At 42.5% G+C, this 25,311-nt stretch overlaps 1 protein-coding gene across 3 annotated transcripts in view; it reads left to right on the forward strand.

Moving 5' to 3' along the window:
• Nucleotides 1-25,311, forward strand: part of LNX1 (ligand of numb-protein X 1) — a 193,537-nt gene that overhangs the window by 158,551 nt on the left and 9,675 nt on the right. For all 3 annotated transcript variants that reach the window (XM_024746634.1, XM_024746633.1, XM_024746635.1), the window contains 3 exons: nucleotides 2,271-2,642; nucleotides 18,306-18,440; nucleotides 24,600-24,777. In XM_024746634.1, the coding sequence (XP_024602402.1) occupies nucleotides 2,271-2,642; nucleotides 18,306-18,440; nucleotides 24,600-24,777 (685 nt within the window). The remainder of the gene's footprint in view (nucleotides 1-2,270; nucleotides 2,643-18,305; nucleotides 18,441-24,599; nucleotides 24,778-25,311) is intronic.

Consider the following 25,311-nt stretch of genomic DNA (forward strand, 5'->3'; position numbering starts at 1 on the left):
GTGAGATCCTCCCGGACCAGGGCATGAACCCGTGTCCCCTGCATCGGCAGGCGGACTCTCAACCACTGTGCCACCAGGGAAGACCCTGTATCATTTTGTCTCTGTGTTCCCCTCCTTCCTCTGCCTTCTGCTCTCTTCCCCCTCCGTTTTCTCTACCTCTGCATTCTTCTCTCTTCCTTTTCCTCCTCCCTCCTCTCTCTTCCTCTCACCCTTTCCTCCCACTTTAAGTAGCACTAACATAAAACAATATAAAACCGAAGCCTATATCTTCTTAAATTGTTTTTAGAGCAGATAAATGGAACATTTTATATTTTACCTAATCACTTACATTCACACACCCCTCTAAAGTAAATTTCCTATAGCTTAATGGTCCTTCACACACACACACACACACACACACACACACACACACACATAAGCTATTCTGCCAACCCACAGACATTACAGGGGAGACAGGTGGTGGAAGAGAACACGTTGGGCATTACTGTCCTCTGAGGCTTGACTGAGGGGACGGATGCTAGGGAGGAATTTTCAGAAGAAGAGAAAGGATAAAGGAAGAGTTGTTTATCAGACAGAAGTCCAACATGTGCCAAAAGTGATAAGAAAAAAATCCCTGCCTTGGTCATATATTTCCTGTCTGATACTCAGATGACAGTTTCATCCCATCCCTTCTGGGTTGCTGAGGGGCCAGCTCCTGATACATCATGTGCTGTTTCTCTGGCAAAGAAATTCTTATTGTTTGGAATAAGAGGAGAAAGAACTTAAAGCAGTTATTGTAGAAACACTGATGTTCTCACTGGCCTCCGAGGTGGAGTATGAGGCAGGGCCCGTCAACCTCAAGGGACGGTCAGCCGTGCAATCAGCGACATTCTGCATGGCTTCCTCCCAGTTCTGCGGAAACTAGGCTGCCTGGAACGGTTGCATAAGGAAAACCTTTTTGATTCTTGTGACCTTCAACTGGCACTTGCAAGCAAAAGAGCTGCCAGGGGTATTTAGCAGGCGACCCTGACTTTCTTTTGGCCTCGGTGTGATGGAGAAAACCAGACCCGGGATAAGGTGTCAGAGCAGAGCCAGGTCTTTGAGCTCACCTGTGCTTGGACAGAGGTGATGAGCCTTGTCCGAGCACGAGGGAGCATCCGTCCATCCCTGGAGATGCAACAGAGGACTAGCGATGGCACGCTGCAGGCAGACCCGTGAAATCTCATTCCAAGATTCTTCGAACTGTTGGCTGCAAGTACAGGAAATCTTACCAAACCATAGAAATTCAAGAAGGTTGTTTCTCTTCTGTGAGGCCTCCTTCCTTAAGCACAGAGTGTACTGCTGCTGTGAAATTATTTTCTTCCCAGGCAGTGACCAGCACTGAGATCTGAAGCCTTCAGGCTGGACCTGCCTAGAGTAATTAAAACCAGAAAGCCCCATGCAGCATCAGCCCTGAAGATCATTAGTGAGGCACAAATGAGTGGCCTAAGCTGGAGGACATTTAAGCAGCCTGATAACGTGATCCAGCCTTTCAATAAAAGAGCCTAGAAGCTTCCATTCACATCAGTTTGTTTGAAACTGTAGAGATTTTTTTTCTCTCCTTTGCTGAGAACATGGGCAAAAGACCTTGTAGGTGAACACCTGGAGACTTGACACACACACACACAGACACTCACACACTTGCCAACACTCAAATATTTTCATGTACACACACATTCTCTCCCTCCCTCCTTCTCTCTCTCTCTCTCTCTCTCACACACACACACACACACACACACACACACACACAGTAGTGGGGCCTGGAAGTTCCAGTACAGGTGATCCAGGGACAAAAATCCATCTGGAGATTTTTGGAAAGAAAATGCCAACTCAGTTTGATTTAAACAGCAGTTTAATGTAATCATTAATCAGAAATTTTCTTTTCTTCTTTTGCCTTTTCCCACTTTTTCTTCCTTTTCCTCCCCCCTTCAGCTGAAAAATAAGTTTAGCAAGCAACAGAAAGGAGGGTTAGGACTATATAAATAAATTCAAGGGCCTGTGTAAGGACAAGACTGAAGAAAGATGGTGTCTGCTGAGAGAGGGTTGAAAAGGTGTGCAGCTAATACTCAAGGAAACCGGGTTACGAGTCCTGTTGGAAGATGGGGGTATTTGGACGGAGAAGAAGGTGATAGAGCAGAGTGGTCCTTCAGGAAGGGCCCCAGTGAGTCTGTGGGCTGGGCCTTTGGGGCAGGGTTGTGGCCGGTGGAGTGGACGGCTCGGTCGCTGCAGATTCTGAGGTCCCCTTGCCCTAGGTCAACGGGATGGACATCGGCAACGTACGGCACAACTATGCCCTGCACCTCCTGAGGCAGCCCTGCCAGGTGCTGTGGCTGACGGTGCTGCGGGAGCAGAAGTTCCGGAGCAGGACTGATGGGCAGCCCCTGGACACCTCCGGGCCCCGGGATGACAGTTTCCACGTGATCCTCAACAAAAGCAGCCCGGAGGAGCAGCTCGGAATAAAACTGGTGCGCAAGGTGGACGAGCCTGGGGTGTTTATTTCCAACGTTCTGGATGGTGGCGTGGCAGACCGACACGGTCAGCTGGAGGAGAACGATCGTGTGTTGGCCATCAATGGACATGACCTTCGGTACGGCAGCCCGGAAAGTGCAGCTCATCTGATTCAGGTGGGTCACGGGTCATTACAAGATCCCAGTCAGCAGTTGCCATCGTGATTAGGGACACTCATCACCCTGACCCACCTACCCTGTTACTACCCCCTGTGACATACAGTGTCTCCCTTTCGAGGAGCTGAGGGTGGAGGGCCAGGGAGGAATATTACTGCAGCAGATGGTGTGTCTTGGGGTCGTGGCCGTTCCGTCGGTGTTGCCAGTCATCCAGCCTTGACTGCAGGTAAACACATTGGGCGAGGTGTTGCAACCTCACCAGGTTAAGGTCACTCAAGGTCAGCGGGGTTGTGTCATCCCTGGACCTAGTATGATAGGCATAGACCCAGGGCTCACTTAGATGTGTTCTGGACACTTCCAAGACATCTGGTTGTACCAACTCCTGTAAGAAGCTGTGCCATGTGCCCTCCAGGGATCCTGTGGACAAGAAACCACTGTAGGATTGGCTAAGGCTGAGCCCTGTCTCCATGGCTAAGTCCGGCCCCCTTCGAAAGCCCAAGGGAACTCAAATATGAACCTAAGGAAGTCCCCCTATAGGAGAGGCATACAAATTATCATTAGTCAGGCAAATAGAGCTCACGATAGCCTGACATTAGTTCAAACTAATTCACTCCCCTGACAGGCGCGATGTTACCAAGCCCCAGCATGCATCCTGTTGACTTTGGCTGGGTCACCATGCGTTTTTCTTTTTGTTGTTGTTTTTCATTGAACTATAGTTGATTTACAATGTTGTGTTTCAGGTATACAACAAAGTGATTCAGTTTTACATATATATGTATAGTTCTTTTTCAGATTCTTTTTCCTTATAGGTTATTACAAAATATTGAGTGTAGTTCCCTGTGCCATACAGCAGGTCCTTGTTGGTTGTGTATTTTATATATAGTAGTGTGTATATGTCAATCCCAAACTCCTAATTTATCCCTCTCCCACCTTCCCCTTTGGTAACCATAAGTTTCTTTTCTATGTTTGTGGATCTATTTCTGTTTTGTAAATAGGTTTATTTGTATCTTTTTGTTTTAGATTTCACGTATAAGCGATATCATGATATTTGTCTTTCTCCGTCTGACTTACTTCACTTAGTATGATAATCTCTAGATCCATCCACGTTGCTGCAAATGACTTTTTTTCATTTTTTATGGCTGAGTAATATTCCATTGTTTATATGTACCACCTCTCCTTTATCCATTCCTGTGTCGATGGGTACTTAGGTTGCTTCTGTGTCTTGGCTATTGTAAACAGTGCTGCAATGAATATTGGGGTGCATGTATCTTTTAGAATTATAGTTCTCTCCAGATATATGCCCAGGCATGGGATTGTAGGATCATATGGCAACTCTGTGTTTAGTTTAAGAAACCTCCACACTCTTCTCCATAGTGGCTTTACCAACTTTCATTTCCACCAACAGTATATATAGGAGGGTTCCCTTTTCTCCACACCCTCTCCAGCATTTATTATTTGTAGACTTTTTGCTGATGGCCATTCTGACTGATGTGAGGTGATACCTCATTGTAGTTTTGATTTGCATTTCTCTAATAATTAGGTTGAACATGTTTTCATGTTCCTGTTTGCCATCTGTATGTCTTCTTTGGAGAAATGTCTATTTATATCTTCTGCCCATTTTTTGATTGGGTTGTTTATTTTTCATCATGAGTTTTTCTAATGTTCTCTGAGCTTCCAGCTTTATTCCTAGAGAGACAGGCTTTGTTCTGGGCTCTTGTATTCTAACCCTTTAATCCACTTCCTTTAGCCAAAATGAATTAAGTTTTTGCTGCTCGCCTAGCCCTGGATTAGGTTCAGAGAACAGGGAGATGATGACCTCTCAGGCTGGTCTCCCAAAGGAGTCCACAGTCTAGTAGAGGAGGTGGACTTTTTCTAAATGACTGCCATGTGGTGTGACAGTGTGTAATGGTGAAATTAAGTATAGTGCTGGTGTAGACAAAGGAGAGATTTTTTTTTTTTTTTTTTTTTTTTTTACTGAGATGGGGTCTAGAAATTCTTCACAGAGGAGGAAAATCTTGAACTGGGGTTTTGATGGATCAGCAGAAGTTCTCTAGGTGCATGAGGCAGAGAGGGTCATTCTAAGGAGACACAACACAAAAGAATGTTTCCCCAAAAGCCAGTTAGGGAAATGGTTAACACCTTGAGAGTGGTATACATTTTAAAAGCAGCAATAGATAAGGCAAGAGTGGTAGGCAAGGGCCAGATCATGTAGAGTTTTACAGGCCATGATAAGGAGCTCAGACCTTACCCCCAAGGCCATGAGGTGTCATTGGAAGGGTTTAAGAAAGGAAGTGACATGACTTTCTAGCGAGATCTCTCTAGAGTTAGTGGAGAGCTGATAGGAGCGGGGCAAGACCAGAGGCCTTGTCTTAAGATGCGTTTGCAGTTATCTGACACATCACATCAGCTTCCACTTAGTGACTGAAGTATTAATTCTTCAAGTATAGACAGAGTCAGCAGCAGTAGCTGACTGGTCCTTGTACCAAGTTCCATGGAGGATGACATTCAGAAGACAGAGCCTACTCTCAAGGACTTGATCATCTCAGTACAAACAAATCTCCCTACCCTTGGGTTCCAGTCATGGAGCTCTTCCAGGTGTCGGCAACTCTCTTCACTGTCGTATGTGTGGTATCTTATCCATCTTTTCTGAGGAGAACCAAGCAGCGGATGAAATTATTGTCATTTTAAAGGTGGAAAGCCTGAGGCAGAGGGTGCAAGGGGACTTACCCTGCTTCCTCCATCCACCAGGACAGGAAGGACATGTGGTGCTTTGGTCCCCAAGCTGGGACTTTTCATGGTGCCCCAGTTCCAAGGTGATTCTTAACCTGATGGCCGTCCATCTGCCCTATGGGGCCTGAGGTCACGCCCTGTGGAGCCGGGAGAGCACAAAACCAGAGTTACAAGAGACGTTTCCCTTCTGGAGTTTATGCCGTCTATTCCCAAGTTCACATGCCCAGCTCCAACTTCTTTGAACACCACACTTGCATAGACAGCTGCCTACTTGGTATCTCCATGTGGCTGTCTAAAAGGCATCTCAAATTTAATGTCCAAAAGTGAACCCTTGACTTCTCCCCGCTCCACCCCTTTCCAGACCTGCTCTTCCCTTCCGTCTTTCCTCATCTCTAGAAATGGCACCACCATTTTCTCAGTTACTTGGACCAAAAAGAATCTTTACTCTTCTCCATCCCCAGCCTACAATTCATCTCTCACCAACTCCATGGCTTGGATCAGCCAGGCCACCATTATCTTTGGTCTAGGCCACTGCAAGAACCTCTTAACTGGTCTCCTTGCTTCCATATTCCATGCTGCTCACCTCTCTCTCGACTCAGCAGTTAGAATGGCCACTTTACAGAGTCAATTCCACCATGTCGCTTTCTTGCCCTCAGCTCTCTGACGCTTCCCAAGGCACTCAGATTAAAATTCCAAATCCTTACAGTGGCCTGCAAAGCCATGCTAATCTGATCTTTAGTTGTCTCTGCAACCTCATCTTAAGCGGGGCGGGGGGCGGGCGGGGATTTCTCGTATTCTCCCCCTTGTTTAACCATGCTCAGTCACACTGCGTTCTTGCTATTCCTCAAACATTTTTAAGAACTTTCTCAACTTAAGGCTGATGTTCTTGCTGTCCCTCTGATCAAAAGACTCTTACACATGTCTATATAACTCCTACACTTCACTCAGGTCTCTCCTCACATGTCACCTCCTCAGAGACACCTTCGCTGACAATCCCACTTAAAGTGGTATCTCCCACCCTCAATTCTCAATTCTGTATCCCCTAATCTTCTTGATCTTCTTTTTTGGGCCATGCCACGCGGCTTGTGAGATCTTAGTTCCCCAACCAGGGATCGAACCCATGCCCGCTGCATTGGAAGTGCTAAGTCTTAACCACTGGACCACCAGGGAAGTCCCTAATCTTCTTTATCTTCTACCAACAAATTATTGTATTATTACCTGCCAATCTAGCATAGTATAGTACAGTAGAGTATTATATCTCAAGCACTTAGAGATATGCCTGGCAGTAATAGGCACTCAATAAATATTTGAATGAATAAGTTTAGTCAAATTATAAAAATGTATAATTATCTATAATTCACACATTAATTCCATCTCATAGGGATATTTTTTGTCAAACCATTTACTGAAGAACAAGCACCAAATCCACTTTTACATTATTTGTCCCCAAGGTAGAACTCTACTTTTTGTCACCTTGAATTTGCTCAGTTATTATTGGTTGAGCACCTTCTAAGTGCCAAGAGGTGTGTAGTACAAGGGTGAACAAGACTGACACAGTCCTGGCCTCTTGGAGCTTGGAATACATTCCCACCTCTCTTCAAATACAATTAAGTCAGCACTGAGCAGGTGATGTAGCCTGTATGTGCCAATGGGTGAGAACAGGATATAGACAATGTTTTTGAAAATATTAACCCATGGAAAAGGAAAAGCCCTTGGTTTTTTCTTTGTGAAGAAACTGTCCTCTACGCATGATTTTTTTCTCCTTAAAAAGCAGAAATGATGGTCTTGGGTGATCATCAGGTTTTTTTTTCCCTGTTAACACTTGTCAACTCCCTCTGCAGGTCAGTCAGTACAGCTCACATTCTGAAGACGACCTGCCAGCTATCCTTCCCAGTAGGTGAAAGAAAAACTCCCAAAAAAAAAAAAAGAAAAAAAAAAAAGAAAAACTCCCTTACTCACGTCACTCGGAAAACTCTTGATTACATATGACATTCTACTTTTGTAGATTAGTAACAGAAGAGGAAACTATTTTTTCCCTGAGAAAGTGAATTTATGAAATTAAATCTTGCCTAACAGTGGAATTTCCTAAAAGATTCTTCTGCTTACCAAACGAAGCCAGTGTGCTTTATAGGCAGAGGAAGAGGAGGGAGAAAAAAAAAAAAAACAAGCTCGGGCAAAACTAGTTGGAAAAGAAATGGAAAAGGTAGAATGCTGGGCAAACTCAGTTAAGCGATCTCAAGCATGAATTTTATTTATGAGATACTCGTAACACACACCAAGCTGGGGCGATTAAACTAAATGCCCTTCAAAAGCTGAGACTCAAATTTCCAACCAATCCTTGGCTGCACTGGCCTTGTGTGTCCACTGCATGAATCATATTTGCCTTACAAAGAAATTCCCAAACAACATGTCCTTTTGGTCATGTTTTCTCCCACAGTCCCACACATTCTGCCTTTTGGTTACATTATTTCAGGGAAAAGTTATTACAGAGAAGCCACAACTGTTTTAAATTTGACCAGCTTTACATATGTGGAGCCCTAACCTTGGCTTCCTCAGCAGCAGCCCTAAGGGCCAGGCTCCAGAGTTAGACAGATGGAGAGTCGCACTCCTCTCAGAGACAAACGCGATGGAGACAGAAGCTTCAATTATGGGGCGATTGCCTTATTTAGCAACTTAGTACAACTTTGTATTTCTCCCTTGTCAATTTAAGCTTTTTGACTAAAATCTCTCTACGAGAGTTGTTGAACTGTCTGGTGTCATACCTAAAATAATAGAACAAAGATATATGGGCCAAAGGTTTGAGACCCTAGGGGGGAAAAAGACATTTCAACCTCCCAAACCTGGGCGGTTCCACATATATCTACACAATATTCAATATGAGAATGATTTCTGCTGAGAGCTATGCCTGTTTTGAGATGCTCTCATGTACCTGCAGTTATGGATCAGTGAATTCATATTTAGGAGTTCAAATATATACAGTTAATAAATGAAGAAAGCAACGACGGATTTCCAATTTGAGTATCTCTTTTTTGTGCCTTTTTTTCTTAGCCAGCTTCCCAGACTTGATGCAGAAGTTGAAATAATTCAAAGCCATTTGCAGAGGTTGTGATACAATGGGTTTTCGTTAATGCTGGCCCGTGTGATTTTTTTCCCCTCACGTGAATTAATATTTAAATGAGAAGTTACTTCACCAAAGAACAATGGACAAGCAGCTTCTTCAGACTTTTTAAAAGAATGTGATAGGCCTTTAGACAGAGCCAGAAATTAAATAATGGACTACTCCATTGCCTACATTTGTTCTAAATACGTGATTCCAGCTCATGAGTTCTGGGACAGAACTTTTATCCCCTGGAGCCAGTAAGAATGGCCAAGAAATAAGACTTGACAGTTCCGTGTGTGTGTGTTTTATTTTTTAATAGACTAGCACAGCTAATATAAAATCAAATTCCTATCTAAACAAATTTTCTTAATGCAGTATGGTAGTAAATTTAATGCACATAAGACTAAACAGTTTTTTTTTTAAATTTCAAAAACATTCTCTTGAGCTGAATTCTAAGAGTCCAAATGATTTTTATATAGGGCTCCAAACTCCATGCATTCATGATTAAAGCACGACTTGCAAAACTGTTCAGCCTTTCGACTCAGAATTTTATGAGTGAATCTCCTGCCCAGCTACACTCCAAATATTAGGAGATCTTGAAACTTCACTACCCTTCTCCAACTCTCATATTCCCCTACATGATTTTGTTCTGTTTTTACCACGGAACAGAATCAGAGTAACTTCCAGATACCATAAAAGAAATGGTGTTTGAGAACTTAGGTCATTCTGCTTACTCAGGAATTAATTTCTTATTTTGAGCTTGTCACTGACATCTGTACGACCCTGTATAAGTCAGACTGTCACCGTTAATTTCTTAGCACTTATAAGATATGCTTCTGGGAACATAAAGATGTACCTGGAGCTAAAGTCTAGTGGGAAAAATAGATCAAATTGCTGTCTCAAATCTTCTTTTCTACCCTTGTCAAATCCTAAGGTCCCATTCAGCACTTTTCCTCAAACCCTCCTTAATTTCCCTTTTCCTTTGCCAGATTCTGGTCACCCTTAACTCACTAAAGTAGCTGCTGCCTCTCCAGAGAAGATACAGTTCTTTTCAGAATGTACCAGGCTCTATGTATGCCAGGTGCTAAAGTCTCAGTGGTGAGCAAGTCAACACACACCAGATTTGCTTTCACTAAGCTCATTTTATAGGGACTAGCAACAAAAAGCACACCATCAGCTCATCCTAGAGTTGTAATTCTGGAGCCCTAACTTATTGCTTAGTGAGACTTTTTTTTTTTTTTAACTTTTTAAATTCAAGTATAGTTGATTTACAATGTTGTGTTAATTTCTGCTGTACAGCAAAGTGATTTAGTTATACATATATATATATATTTTCACATTCTCTTCCATTATGGTTTATCACAAGATAATGAATATAGTTCCCTGGGCTATACAGCAGAACCTTGTTGTTTATCCATTCTATATATAATAGTTTCCATCTGCTAATCCCAAACTCCCCCGTACCCCTCCCCCTTGGCAGCCACAAGTCTGTTTTCTGTGTCTGTGAGTCTGTTTCTGTTTTGTAGATAAGTTTATTTGTGTCATATTTTTGATTCCGCATATAAGTGATATCATGTGATATTTGTCTTTCTGTGTCTGACTTCACTTAGTATGATCATCTCTAGGTCCATCCGTGTTGCTGCAAATGGCATTATTTCATTTTTTTTATGGCTGAATAATATTCCATTGTATATATATACCACATCTTGTTTATCCATTCATCTGTCGATGGACCCTTAGGTTGCTTCCATGTCTTGGCTATTGTGAATAGTGCTGCTATGGACATAGGGGGGTGTATGTATCTTTCTGAATTACAGATTTGTCTGGATATATGCCCAGGAGTGGGATTACTGGATCATATGGTAATTCTATTTTTAGTTTTTTGTGGAACCTCCATACTGTTTTCCACAGTGGCTGCACTGACTTACATTCCCACCAACAGTGCAGGAGGATTTCCTTTTAGTGAGAGAGATTTCTGTTTCTCAAATGTTCTCTTGCTCACTGGCAGGACCGTTAGGCAAGGGTTTTGTTTCTGTACCTCATTGTGCAGTATGTTGCCATGTCAACAGGAATGGCTGACAACTTTGTTATTTTTCTAGCATATCAGTGGGTAACCCTGTTCAGATGCCTCCTGTTGTCTGTATTGCCAGGTAGGGTCCATGTGCCACATGTGATCTCAGAGCCAGGTTGCACTGCTGTGATGTGTTTCACAGCAGCGTCTTGGGAGCTTCCCTGTCATCTTTGAGTTATGCAGTAATAATGAAGACAGACATCTATGGAGTTCTTGGCTCCACAGAACACAGAGACAATCCCTGTGCACAAGTGAAATGGCAAAATGGGAACTCCATCAGTGAGGTCCCAGGTGCAGCTGGTCCATCCAAAAAAAGTCCCTGCTCTGATGGTCAGACCAGGATTTGTCTTCTAGGTCCAAATCTCATACGCACACCCAACTCAGCTTTTTTACAGCGAGTCATCAAGAGTTCATCAAGTTTTTGTGGGGACTTGAAAACATGTTAAATAGTGAAGAAGCTAGGAATAGTTGACCTGGAAAGGAAAAGAGATCAGGGAGGGCAATGAGAGCTATTTTCAAATAGGCTTGTCGCATGGAAATTGATTTGGGGTTGCCCGAGAGGGCATGACTAGAACCAATGGGCAAGCAAGGGAAAGACAAATTTAAACTCAACCTAAGGACAAACTTGCTAATTAGTGCTGTCTAAAAAACTTGCTTATTAGTGCTGCACTGCCTTGGGACACAGTGAGTTCCTTGTCATTGGAGGCACTGAAGCATGAGCTGGGTGACAACACGGCAAGGATTTTGGAGTGGAATTAAAGCACAAACTACAGAGGAAATGTTGGATTAGATGATGTCTGCCATCTCTTCCGTAGCTGTGGCTTCCTGGCTGTGTGCAACCAGTGCTCCACAGTTCCCCGGGGCTTGGTGAGCACAAGATAGATGAACTGAAAATGATACTTGAGCCCCAGCTGGAAGGGGAGCTAAAGTGGGGCAGCCCCCAAAGGTTCAGGAAGAACCATCCCCACAGTTAAAGCTAGGCTGTCTCACTCTGGGATCCTTGGAAAAGAAACCAGTGGAGAATGTGGATGCAGGATGAATTTTTTTAAAGAAATGGTCATTAAGACCTCTGATGCTAAGGCCTGAACCGAGATGGCAGAGTAGAAGGACATGCTCTCACTCCCTCTTGTGAGAACACCAGAATCACAGCTAGCTGCTGGACAGTCATTGACAAGAAGACACTGGAACTCACCAAAAAAAATACCCCACATCCAAAGACAAAGGAGAAGCCACAATGAGACGGTAGGAGGGGTGATTTTGCAATCACAACAAAATCAAATCCCATAACTGCTGGGTGGGTGACTCACAGACTGGAGAACACTTATACCACAGAAGTCCATCCACTGGAGTGAAGGTTCTGAGCCCCACGTCAGGCTTCCCAACCATTAAATGCACCAACATTCACATTATAGTCGTCCCAGAAGGAGGAGAGAGAGAGAAAGGAGCTGAGAAAATATTTGAAGAGATTATAGTTGAAAACTTCCCTAACGTGGGAAAGGAAATAGCCACCCAAGTCCAAGAAGTGCAGCAAGTCCCATACAGGATAAACCCAAGGAGAAACACGCCAAGACACATAGTCATCAAATTGGCAAAAATTAAAGACAAACAAAAATTATTGAAAACAGTCAGGGAAAAATGACAAATAACATAAAAGGGAACTGCCATAAGGTTAACAGCTGATTTCTCAGCAGAAACACTACAATCCAGAAGGGAGTGGCATGATATACTTAAAGTGCTGAAAAGGCAAGCTCTATGTTGATCCACCTCCTTGAGTAATGGAAATAGAAACAAAAATAAACAAATGGGACCTAATGAAACTTCAAAGCTTTTGCACAGCAAAGGAAACCATAAACAAGATGAAAAGACAACCCTCAGAATGGGAGAAAATATTTGCAAACGAATCGACGGACATAGGATTTATCTCCAAAATATATAAACAGCTCATGCAGCTCAATATTAAAAAAACAAACCACCCAATCCAAAAACGGGCAGAAGACCTAAATAGACATTTCTCCAAAGAAGACATACAGATGGCCAAGATGCACATGAAAAGCTGCTCAACATCACTAATTATTAGAGAAATGCAAATCAAAACCAGTTAGAATGGGCAACATCAGAAAATCTACAAACAACAACTGCTGGTGAGGGTGTGGAGAAAAGGGAACCCTCTTGCACTGTTGGTGGGAATGTAAACTGATTCAGCCACTATGGAGAACAGTATGGAGGTTCCTTTAAGAATTAAAAATAGAATTACCATATGGTCTAGCAATCCCACTACTGGGCATATACCCAGAGAAAAACCACAATTCAAAAAGACACATGCACCCCAATGTTCATTGCAGCACTACTTACAATAGCCAGGTCATGGAAGCAACCTAAATGCCCAGAAACAGACAAATATATAAAGAAGATGTGGTACATATATGCAATGGAATATTACTCAGCCATAAAAAGGAACGAAATTGGGTCATTTGTTGAGATGTGAATGGATCTAGAGGCTGTTATACAGAGTGAAGTAAGCCAGAAAGAGAAAAATATCATATATTAACGCATATATGTGGAACCTAGAAAAATGGTACAGATGAACCGCTTTGCAGGGCAGAAATTGAGACACAGATGTAGAGAACAAACGTATGGACACCAAGGGGGAAAGCGGCGGGTTGGGGGAGGATCGTGGTGGTGGTATGAGTTGGGAGATTGGGAATGACATGTATACACTGGTGTGTATAAAATGGATGACTAATAAGAGCCTGCTGTATAAAAAAAAATAGAGAAAATCTATTAGGTTTATAGATGTGTGTAATTAAAAAAAACACTACTGTTACCTTGAAAAAAATATAAGAAAATCGCTGATTGTTAGTGTTGGTGTTTTATTCAGTAAAATAACCAAACTCTTATTGCTTTTCATAGTTTAACAGTTAATTCTCTTGGCTTATAGCTGGTATTGAAAAATCACAATCCCTCTCTCAGATTCCAGACCTGAGCCAGTCTTAGACCCAGATTCTATCAAATACAGTGGAGTCTATGACCTCTTGAGGATAGAAACTATAATGCCATGGGAAGAGTTATACAGCAGCAATTTCTTTCAATCTTCCCACAGAGTGACCTATGGCTGGGATATTCCTTTGAAGGGATAGAAAGAGTTATTGCATCTTGCACGTGACATGTAACATTCTATTATATACTATAGTATCTTTGGAAATAAAAAATAAAACTATAATTATTTGTGAAAAAAAAAGACCTCTGATGCTAATGGCTGGAGCACTAAGTAGAGACGAACTCTGTAAATAGCTTATTATTATAAATCCAACTACAGCTCTTACCTCTGTAAGAAGAGGGACCTCCAGTCAAGCGGGTCTATACTGTGTCATAAAGGGGGCCGTGTACATGGTCTGTCTGCTGAGGGCAGCACAGTCTCAATGCCCAACAGTCAGTTTGGAGTCCTCTGTTTTATGTGTTTGTGTAGAACTATACCCTGTGGCATTGAGGGGGCACGAGTGTGGTAGCTCTTAACTTGATATTTTATGAAGCTAATATATCAATGCCGTGACCAAACCCACATGAATTACAGTTTACCAAATGTTTTTTTTAAGCATATGCATATATATATATATATATATACGGTTAAAAAGCAGCAAATGCTAGAGTACATTTGGTTTAACTCCAATCTTCCTTCGCAAATGAATAGGTAGAGCCTTTGGCTACGTCACACCTTGAAGTACAGGTACTCTATCAACTCTTACTCTGCCCTAGTTATTACTGGCTAAACAGCCACCGCATGGACCCATGCAACACTGGGTCAGTACAAAGTCTCACTGGGCTCCGAAGCACAGCTCTGCAAAATGCCTCTCCTGGCCCCTTGTGCAGTGGCATCTTTGATTTACATCTCTCTGTGAAGCTTCTGGTCCGTGTTGCATCCTGCAGTTCTTATGAACCATAGTGGATTTTGTAGAGAAAAGAGCCATTTCCAAGGTGAACGCGATGGAAGATGCTTGCCCTGTGAGGCATTAGTGTAGCGCTCTCAGACCCTTCCTTCCAGCTGTAAGAGATGGGATCGTATTATTTTGAAATGGGCTAAATAGAAGTGAGGCTGCCGGCCTATGGCTGCCTTCCGTGACCTCTGCTTACTCCCATCCTATAAACATTATAGGCAGTTTTGAGTCAAATCTCAAAAGCGCAGAGAGAAAGTCATCAAACAAAACAAAGACAAGCCTTTCCATGAGAAATGCTACTCGGTTTTAGCCCTCTGGTTTTCTCTGAATATGAGATTTGTCCTGTTTTTTTCAGCTAGAAGCAATTGGTCCCACCTCAGGAGACTCCTTTGTGTGCTACCCATATCTTTTTCCTGACCCCTGCTTCTGACTCTCCCTGAAGTAGGACAAGCTCTCTGAGGGCAGGAGCCATGTTCCCAAGGCTCTTAGTGCAGTGGCTGGTCCAGAGCAGGCACCTATCAGCCACAGGGACAGAATGTTTGTAGAAGAGACCTGCCAACAAGCGGAGGTCCACAGGGGAGAACACAGAGGCCATCAGAATCCCTTCCCCCTAGCCAAGGAAAGGAGAAGAGGGAGTTAATGCTTGGGCTCTTAGAGTAGAAAGAAAATGATACAGCAGCCAGGCTGTGCAACTGGTAACCACTGTGTCCAGAATTTGTCTAGATCTAGAATGTTAAAGGGAGAGAAGAGAAGAGAGGAGAGGAAAAAGTAAAAAGGATTTACCTCTAGCCTGGTCTGCCACTTGAAAGACTCACAGTTGTTAAACAGTCCTTTTGCCCAAATTATAGCATCCCAAGAAATGCAAGAAAGATGCTGTGCTCCCTCTTCCTTTGAGTGTCTGTTATTTTTTTTTAATTTATTTTTGTTTATTTTTTGGCTGCGTCGGTCTTAGTTGTGCCATGCGGGATCTTCACTGAGGCATGCAGAATCTTTTGTTGCAGCGCCCGGGCTTCTCTCTAGTTGTGGCGTGTGGGTTTTCTCTTCTCTAGTTGTGGTATGTGGGCTCTAGGACACTTGGACTCTGTAGTTGTGGCACATGGGCTCCAGAGCGCGTGGGCTCTGCAGTTCGCAGCACACAGGCTCTCTAGTTGAGGCACGCGAGCTCAGTAGTAGTGGCCTGCGGGCTTAGGTGCCCCATGGTGTGTGGGATCTTAGTTCCCCGACCAGGGATAGAACCCGTGTCCCTTGCATTGGAAGGCGGATTCTTTACCACTGGACCATCAGGGAAGTCCTGAGGTTTGTTATTTAAATGACAGGCCTGCTGCCCCCATCTTCCTGGCACAGATTATGAGAGTATGAAATAAACAAGTTCCTGCCATTCTCTCCTTCATTCAGTCTTTCTGTGACTCCCCTCTTCTCACACCCCACACTCACACCAGTGGAAAGAAAGGCTATCTGGTGCTAAGGGCCATTTCTTGACACTGAATCCAGCTGTTGCTGAGAATTAGAGCCAGGATAAACACATTAGCCCATTTTCCACCTTCAACTTCAAATGCTTGGTAAGAAAGCACCAAATTGAATCTCTGAGAGCAATTTATAAGGTGGCTGGTAAGAGCTGGGGATCCAGCCTTGCAGGGAATTTATTTCCAAGTAAGTTGATACCAGGGCTATTCCCACCAAAGTCAGCATTAGAAAATCCAGTGAGAAATTCGTGCTGGAAAATGTGAATTAAATAGCTCTTAGGCTACTTCTTGGCATTTGGGATTTTGCCTAGCAAGTTGATTCAGTATGCAAAAGTCTCAGATTTTCTCAATTATCATGAGCTGGTTGGGCCTGCCACTGCTGCTGGTCCTGAATGAACATGGTACAACATGTGGACCTGGACAAAAACCCACCGCACCACCGAGATCCTTCAAAACGTCGGAGTTTCCCTGAAGATAAGGAACACATCTGGGCTCAGCAGTTGAAGTTTTGACTTGAATGTTTGCCACTTCTTATCTTTTAGTAATTTTTCCTTCAGAAAGTTCCAAATGAGATAACCTCATTTGGATAAATGAGGCCTACGGTACAAAGAAAGAGACAGTTATTACAAAATATTCTTCCAAGAACTCAGTTTAGTTGGTTAATACCATAGTTCTTCATGTCAGCTTACTTCATTATTGTTTCCTGGGCTTGTTATTTTTATCCTGTTATGACACAGGCTTTATATGTGATGAGAGACACCAGGGAATTCAAGATAGGCAAATGAGCAGAGGAAGGGTATGTAAGTGATGACTGGGCAGGGCAGCAGAGGTGATGATGTGAAGGACTTAGACTTTCTTTGTAGGGTTTCCTACATTTATGTGAAATGAGTCAACTCTCCTGGCCCACCATCCACCAGGATGTTTACAATAGACACTGCACTTCGGCAGGTGTTTTTAAACATTCATCTAATGTATAGCCACCCAACTGATGACCCCTACGCTTCTTCAAGAGATCGCCGAGAAGAGACATTAATATAAGAATGTAAAGTCATGAAGGTTTGGGCTGGACAACTGTGGGGATTTGATCTATTAGCGGGTTCTTATTGCTTAAGGTTTTAAGACAAGGTCCCTGTTCTGGAGAGTGGGAGTGAGTTATGGGTCATGGGAAGGAAGCTGCAGAGAGGCAGGAAGCGAATATCTCCACTCCCACTGTCTGAGCCCAGGGAGAAGAGCGTGGACTTTCCATGGCCTCCTTTCACGACCTGACTTGTCCATGGTATGACATCTGTGCCTGTGAAGCAAGAGGGCAGGCAGGCCGCTGTCCATCTGTGCTGTGATGCTGAGCCATCTGGGGATGAGACGTAGAGGGGAACTCCTAGAACTTATTCCTCTCTTCTCCGCCTTCCTTGTCCTCAAGCCTAGCCTCTCCTGGTTTCTAATCAAATCTAGTCATGACTTAGCCACGGTCAGCTTTTACTCAAGTGACAGGGAGGTCAGCAGACTACTTCATCTTGGACCATCAGGGAGCCTTGTTCTGGACGTTTCACAGGTCCAAGGTCTAGTCTATCTGGCCTGCAGATCTAGAACCTCAATAGTCAGCAGTTCTGGAATAATGACCCACACTCTCAGACACAAGTGAAACTCATCTGTGGCAGAGAGCCAACAGGTAAATTTATGGTGTGGAATGAACCTTCCTAATAATCAGTGCATTTGCTATTTGCAATGCTCTGTCCAAGTGTCAGGGTACATAGCAGAGAGGACTAGTCATCACAATTAGTGGCTGTCACATAAAAAAGGATCAAGGGAAAGGCGTTTAATCAGGCTGCATTATAACCTGCCGTCATCCTCAGATTTCTGAAACGCTCATCCTTTCCAATGCCCAAATGTTTGAAACTGTCAGACACAGGATTCCTCTTCCTGCAGTGGTGGTGTTGCTGCCACCAACTCTATTTCTTTTTCTTTATTGTTTACCTGTGTCTTAGACCTTTGACCTGGGATTTGGGCTGGGCTACCACTTTACGCTGTACATTCTGTTCTAGCTGGAAAGTCCTACAGACATGGCTTGTGTGCAGTGGAGCCCATTCATTAAACATAAATTAGCAATGTCCAACAGTGTCTTTTCAGAGACTGTTGAATGAGTCAAACCTTCCCTAGTTTTTCCCTTGAAGCGATGTTCATTACCCGATTTAGGGATAAAGGAAATAACTCAAGTTCTTGCTAAATTACAAAGCGGGCATGGCCATGGAAAATACTAGAAATAATTTTTTTTCATAAAAGTTAAACCAAACTCATATCTTGGTAAGCCACTGGTGCTGGGTGCTTTGAATGGAAGCTCAGAGTGGCTAACACCTGTGTCTTATCACACAGGCCAGTGAAAGGCGCATTCACCTCGTCATGTCCCGCCAGCATCGGCAGCAGAGTCCTGACATCTTTCAGGAAGCTGGCTGGAACAGCAGCGGCAGCCGGTCCCCAGGGCCAGGGGACAGGAGCAACACTCCCAAGGTGAGGCCCAGCCAGGGTATGTCCACAGCTCCTGCAGGGAGCTCTTTCTTGGGAAGGCTGCGTACTTGAACATTTTTAAGTGTCACCTCTGTACTTCATCACTTAAACACTATTTGACTTGTCTTGTAAAATGGAAAGCCCCAAATCCCATCTTTGAGAACTGGTGAGATAACAGGTGTCTTTCATCCAAGCAGGAGAGAGGAAGGTGCGTGAGAGTTTTGAAACCTGATCTTGAAAACCAGACCTCATATGGGGACCTAATTTCTAGCCTAAGCCAGATGGATGTCATGTTTTTCCAACAGGTATTTTGTTTAAGGACTGCTCCCATTCACTTTGAAATGAAACAAGAGGTTTTCTTGGCTTCTAGTTTTTGAAGTTCCCAGTCTGCCTGAAAATTAATGATTCCCCTTTAGTAAGTTTGTTTTTGCAAGAAGGACCCGGGAAGATAATAAAAACACTTGAAGTTCATGTAACATTAGGGAGTGGTGGGATTGGGACAAACCAGAGAGCATATGTCCTTCTGGCGTTAAATTCCAGAAAAATTTTAAAACACTGTGGATGAAGCGGAATGCATCTCTAGGCAGAATGCCTCCTTCAGGACAGCAAAGTGTAGCCTATCTTTAAGTGAAGTGACTCAGCGCAATATGTACTTCTGTCATGGCTTTTATTAGAGGCAATACTGTAACCTCTCTAAGGGTATCTAGAGAGTATCTAAGCAACACAAACCTTGTTTAGTGCAAATTCAGAGTCCTGTAGCCTTGGCTTGGCATCCTGTTTTGATGGCAATGAGTTTCTAGCCATCATTCCTCCTGGGACCTGGTTTCATTAAATCACTTGTCACTAAAATCTTATAGGTAGCCCATTCTTCTTGCAACAGAGATTAAGGAATGCCTACATTCTACATAAGGCTGTGTTTCAGTTTGGAATAACTCATGACTTTGAGTTTTTGAGCAGTGGATACAGAAACAGTACTCAAACTTTTGATTTCGGAATACCTCTGCTTTATATACTGTTAACTGCACAGCCTACAAAGCTATACCACCTCTCCTTTCTCCAGCCAGCCAGACAGCCATGCCCCATAAATGGATAAGGACTCCCTGGTGTCTTTTTGCTAATAAATACCAGTAGTGTTTAAATTAAACCAATGGTGTTTATTAATGGAAAACTAACTTATTAGCTCAATTAATTAAAGTTTTAATCCAATTATAGTTGAGTTAACTAGACCATATTATATTCTGGTTCATTACACCACTAAGAATGCAGCTTCCACCAGCACTGTGGGCTTTATAATCCCTTCCGCCTAAACATCATGAATCATGGAAACAGCCTGGGTAATCTGATAAAATTTTTGCTGCAACCTCCTGTCATGTGTCCAGTTCCTGGAAAACATATATAACAGACTGGCCTAGTGGGAAATTGCAATTATTTTCATTTTAATGTATAGTGCTATCTGCCTTCTGAAATGTACACACACACACACACACACTGGCATATTTAAAATTAAACTAAGACACATAGACATTTGATGATTTAGTTTTTTATGATCCTACTAAAGTTTTATTTAGGAAGCAACATGGCTTTTTGAAAGTAGGAGCTTAAATGATTCAAAGAAATACCAAAGAAGGCAAACCAAGATTTGTGAGACAGAGAAGTTTTCAGCCAGTTGAAAAGTTACAGAATGACAGGCATCAAATTCAGGAGTGTGGTTACCTCTGCGGGAGAGGAGAGGGAACGTGACCAGAGGAGAATCACAGAGGGACTTGAGCTGCACACAGAACCTGGATTTCTGATGCTGCATTGCAGAGTGCACGGGTAGGTCATTATGTTCACCTTTATACTTTTATTATACGTCTGAAATGTTTTCTTTTAAAAATCCAAAGCAAACATTCCATAACGTATTTTAAGAGCTGAATGATGAGCATACAGGTGCCCATGATACTTTTTAATCAGTTTGAACTGTGTCATAAAAAATTATGTTTTTAAACATTAGGGAATATTCTGAGGTCTCCACAGTAGGGAAGGGGGTGGGGACAGAACACGGGTGGAAAAGAAGATCTCTGTCGTATGTAGCTCTTCTTCTCCCAACCAAAGTTAGGCAACTCTGGGTGTGAAGGGTTCGGGGGTCAAGGGATGATGACTTGGGTTTTTCTGTCCCTAACATGGATCTCTCTCTGGTGGGGAACTGAGTGGCTGTCAGAGGCACAGGACACCTTGATTTGGGGTAGCCCAGACATTCGTGCTGAGCCTGTACCTGCTCTACAAAACATCCCTGGGCTCAGTGCAGCAAGACTGCTTGGTAAGCACTGAGGAGGTGTGATGGAAAGACTCTGTCTCCAGGGACTTGAATCTGAAAGCATAGACAGCACATCTCTGCAGCCAGGAGGACATAGCTTTCAGCATTCAAATCTTATATGTCATGTATTTTATTTGACAGCGTTAAAGTTGGTTTGTTTGAGGTCTCTATTCAGTGAGACAAATTCTTTCTGGGGTAATTGGGTAATTCTTTCATGTGTGTTTTTCTGACCATCACCTGAAACTTGATAGATTAATTTATATCACGTGTTTAGATGGTACCTCTAAAAAGCAGAGCGGTGTACAGGGGAGAGCAAGGATTTAGGGTCAGACACTCTAGGTTTCAGCACTCAATCTTTCTCCTGCCAGTTGTGATTCATCAAATTTTTTTTAATGGTGAGCCTCGGTTTGCCTGGCCTGACACATGGAAGTAAACAACAAATAATTTTTTCTTTTCCTAAAGGAGTATCTGGCCAGTCTGTACATTATTCAGGCAATATTTATTCATGACAAAATAATTAAGGCCTCAGTAACACTCCCTATTAACTGGAGTGGCAGGAGAGAAGCCAATGGAACTTCTGGAATATTTCATAGGATATGTCATTTTGCTGCTTTCACATGAATTTAATAACACATTTTTTAACCAAAGTATTCTCAGATAAAAGCCGTATCTTCCATTTAACTGCATTTCTTTTAGCCACAGGTTTGCTGTATGTGGGCATTCTGACCCATTTTATAGATGAAGTCAGAGGAACCTGGAATGATTACAGTGTTATAAAATCTCTCGCTTATTACTATTAGAACCCCAGTAGCGCTTCCCTGGCGGCGCAGTGGTTGAGAATCTGCCTGTCTATGCAGGGGACACAGGTTCGAGCCCTGGTCTGGGAAGATCCCATGTGCCGCCGAGCAACTAGGCCCGTGCGCCACAACTACTGAGCCTGCGCGTCTGGAGCTTGTGCTCCGCAACAAGAGGCCGCGACACTGAGGTCCGCGCACCGCGATGAAGAGTGGCCCCAGCTCACCGCAACTAGAGAAAGCCCTCGCACAGAAACGAAGGCCCAACACAGCCAAAAATTAATTAATTAAAAAAAATTATATAGAACCCAAATAGCAACAAACGATGTTCAAACTTTCTACTAGAAAGGCAATTAAATTATTGGAATTTTTTTCACCTGGGTAAACGTTATAAATATACTGTATTGCTAAAACCCAGTACTGGATGAATTGTGGGAAATTAGCATTTTCACAGCGTATTGTTGAGATTATAAATGATAGAGCTGTTTCAAAGGTAATTTATCAATATCTATCAAAATGTTAAATGCTCAGGCTCTTTGATTTAGCAGTTATACTTCTAGGACATTAGCCTGAAGAAATATTTACACAAGTACACAAGATATGTGTGTCTAAGGATATTCACAGTGACACTGTTTAATTTTGTGAAAGACTGTAAAAAACCCAAAAGGTCATTAATGGTGGATATGGCATATTCACACGATGAAATACTAGGCAGCTGTTCAAGAAGAGATAAAGTGTGTGTGTGTGTGTATGTGTATACATCATAAAAGATGTCCTTATTTTCCAGAGCATTCCATATGTGTATAAGGCATCACCTTGAGAGATCGACTAACTACCCCTACAATACCACAGGCCCCCTAGAAATAATGGAGTTAAGCCCTTCTTTGAGAGCACAGGGAATAAATGCCTTATGAATATCCCCAGGAACAAGCTGAAGCAGCCAGGGCAGCCTGTTGGAGTCTCTGGGTTTAGAGATTTGCCCTGAGTTGGGGGCATTTCAGAACTGCCTGCATCTCCAAGCTGGGATTTTTTTTTTTTTTTTTTTTTTTTTACTGTTGTGGCATCTCCCGTTGTGGAGCACAGGCTCTGGACGCGCAGGCTCAGCGGCCATGGCTCACGGGCCCAGCTGCTCCACGGCATGTGGGATCTTCCCAGACCGGGGCACGAACCCGTGTCCCCTGCATCGGCAGGCGGACTCTCAACCACTGCGCCACCAGGGAAGCCCAAGATCTTTTGAGAGAGATTTGTGGTTAAAGGAAGAGACATTCTGAATCTAATTGCTTTTTAAAAAGGAAAAGTCATGTACTAAGGACAGATCTTGAGATCCTCTCCAAGTCTACTCCTTTGCCTCAGCTGGAATGCTAGGACCACTATGTTCATACTGTTACTTGCTTGTCTTGTTTTGAAACTTTTCTCTGAAGAAAGCCCCATTTTAGTTTTACAATCCTCATCTGATAACCAATCTCTTCAGGGCACTTCAAAGTTCTAAGGTTTATATAAACACAACCCAGACCTTACAAGTACTAATTGTAACATATACCTTGCTATAATCTTAATTTCCAATTTATTATTCTATTACTATCAAAAACAATGTGGCAATTTGCAATTCATCCATCCATTTATTCGACAAACATGTACTTATCATCATCGATGTGTTAAACACAATGTTCAGGGCTAGGGATACAGTCACAGGGCATTACTGTATACAATAAGGCCATTAAAACAGACCTGGGTTATTTAAAACCATAGGAAATCATCAGATAATAAATGCACAAAAATCCTAGGCTTATCTTGCTCCATAATGAAGCATTAAAAATTGATTCTGTACGTGCAAGCATTAGTTCTGTATGATGTCAGCCATCAAATTTACAGAAGTTTGATTATAATTCATTTGATTTGTTGCATAGATAATATATTCACAGGGTTCAAAAAATGGCAAGTATATATTAAGTTTCTCACCCTTCCCTGATCTGCCCAGTTTTCCCCTCCACCCCCATGAAGCCACTTTTTCTTCCAGAATTTCTTTATGAAAATGCAAGTATCAGTACAAATTCTTATTTCCCTCCTTTTTTTTTTTTAAATGAAAGGTAGTATATTTTGTTCTGTAGCTTGGTTATTTTTGTCAGATGTGTTTTTAAACTTTCTTTAGATAGAACTATAAGCTATGTTTTGAACCATAGACTTCTTTGAGGTTTGATCAAGTGTTATAAGTATTTATTTGCAGAGCAAATGCCCGTCTAGTCTCCTAGGTCACTGCCCAAGCAGGAAGGAGAATAACTTTTTTGAAAAATATATATCGATACATATTCATTGATAAAGCAGTACCCTTGACCTACTCTTATTGCTTCAAGATAATGTTGAATGTGGCTTCAATGTTTTTAATCTAGTGTTGTTGAATCAAATCACAATTAATTTGCTTTTGAAAAGTTGGTCTACATTGTGTATTATATAATGTATATATTATGTTTTATGTAATCAAATTAAAGGCTATAACTGCACGTTATTTAGGACTGCTAAAGTAAGAGTAAAGTTGTCAGCTGGGGCAAACCTAGATATTGGTGAGATTTTAGAGTATAATATCTAGGAAATTCATTATTCTTTGAGGATTTCTGTAATTGATTACCTGCATAAATTAAACTGGAACTATGTAAATATGGTTACATTTGAACCTAGAAAAACTTCCTGATATTCATGCATGACGAGAGTTTTACGAAATGTTGACTCAGTGTATCAGGAGTAAATGGATCACCTGAAAAATTTTGGGTGCTGTTCACTTTGTATACTTAATATTTCTCCAGTGGTCTCCAACCTATTCCTCTTCCCATTTTTTACTTCTCCCATTTGGAATATAAATTTTCTCTGAGTCAGCCTAAGGAATTTGGGGCAATGTAACTCTGTTGAGAGTGAGGACCAAGTGAGGAGTTCTCTGCCTCTCTCTCCCTCCTTCTCTCTATGTACGACCAAGAATCACCATCATATATTTATGCAATCTTGGTAGTTTTTTGTATGTAAGAAATGCAAAGCCACTTACGAACAAATGTGCTATATTTGTTTTTCTGTCTGTGCCCTCAGCCCCTCCACCCTGCGGTCACTTGTCATGAGAAGGTGGTAAGTGTCCAAAAAGACCCCAGTGAATCACTAGGCATGACCGTTGCAGGGGGAGCATCACATAGGGAGTGGAATTTGCCCATCTACGTCATCAGTGTTGAGCCCGGAGGAGTCATAAGCAGAGATGGAAGAATAAAAACAGGTAAAAAGTAAAGAGACTTAAGGTACTGGGGCAGTAGAGTGTTAAAAGGAATTAGCGGCTTACTGGGTTAGGTAACTGTTTCCAGAATTAACGAGAGAATGTGAGGGTGATCTGGCCAGGGCATCTGTGACCCATTGACCATGATTGGTTTGAGTATAGTTCCTGGACCGGGTTTCACCCCTCTTCGTTCATGTGGGTTGATGTGGGCCACCTTGCTTGCTGGTAAAGTGAGTATCTGCAAACAATGCCAAGAATTAATAGGGAAGGGCTACAGTTATGAGCAAGTTGCCTTGATTAAACGGCATAATTTGGCTCCATTCATTCTAAGTAATTCTTTGGTGGATTGATCCAGTGACGAAACTGTTCATGAATCGTTCCATTTATGGGTTGGATAGGAGAAATAATTTGATAGATTTTGATTCAGTGAATATTTATTAAGTGAAAATACCAAGCCAAGTACTTTCCCATTGATGAAGAGTGTTTCACTACTTTAATCTTATGTGACTTGGGCTCCTTAGAGTGAAGGAAAGAGAT

This window comes from Neophocaena asiaeorientalis, unplaced genomic scaffold (assembly GCF_003031525.2).
Source record: "Neophocaena asiaeorientalis asiaeorientalis breed wild unplaced genomic scaffold, Neophocaena_asiaeorientalis_V1.1 scaffold19, whole genome shotgun sequence".
Taxonomy (NCBI): domain Eukaryota; kingdom Metazoa; phylum Chordata; class Mammalia; order Artiodactyla; family Phocoenidae; genus Neophocaena; species Neophocaena asiaeorientalis.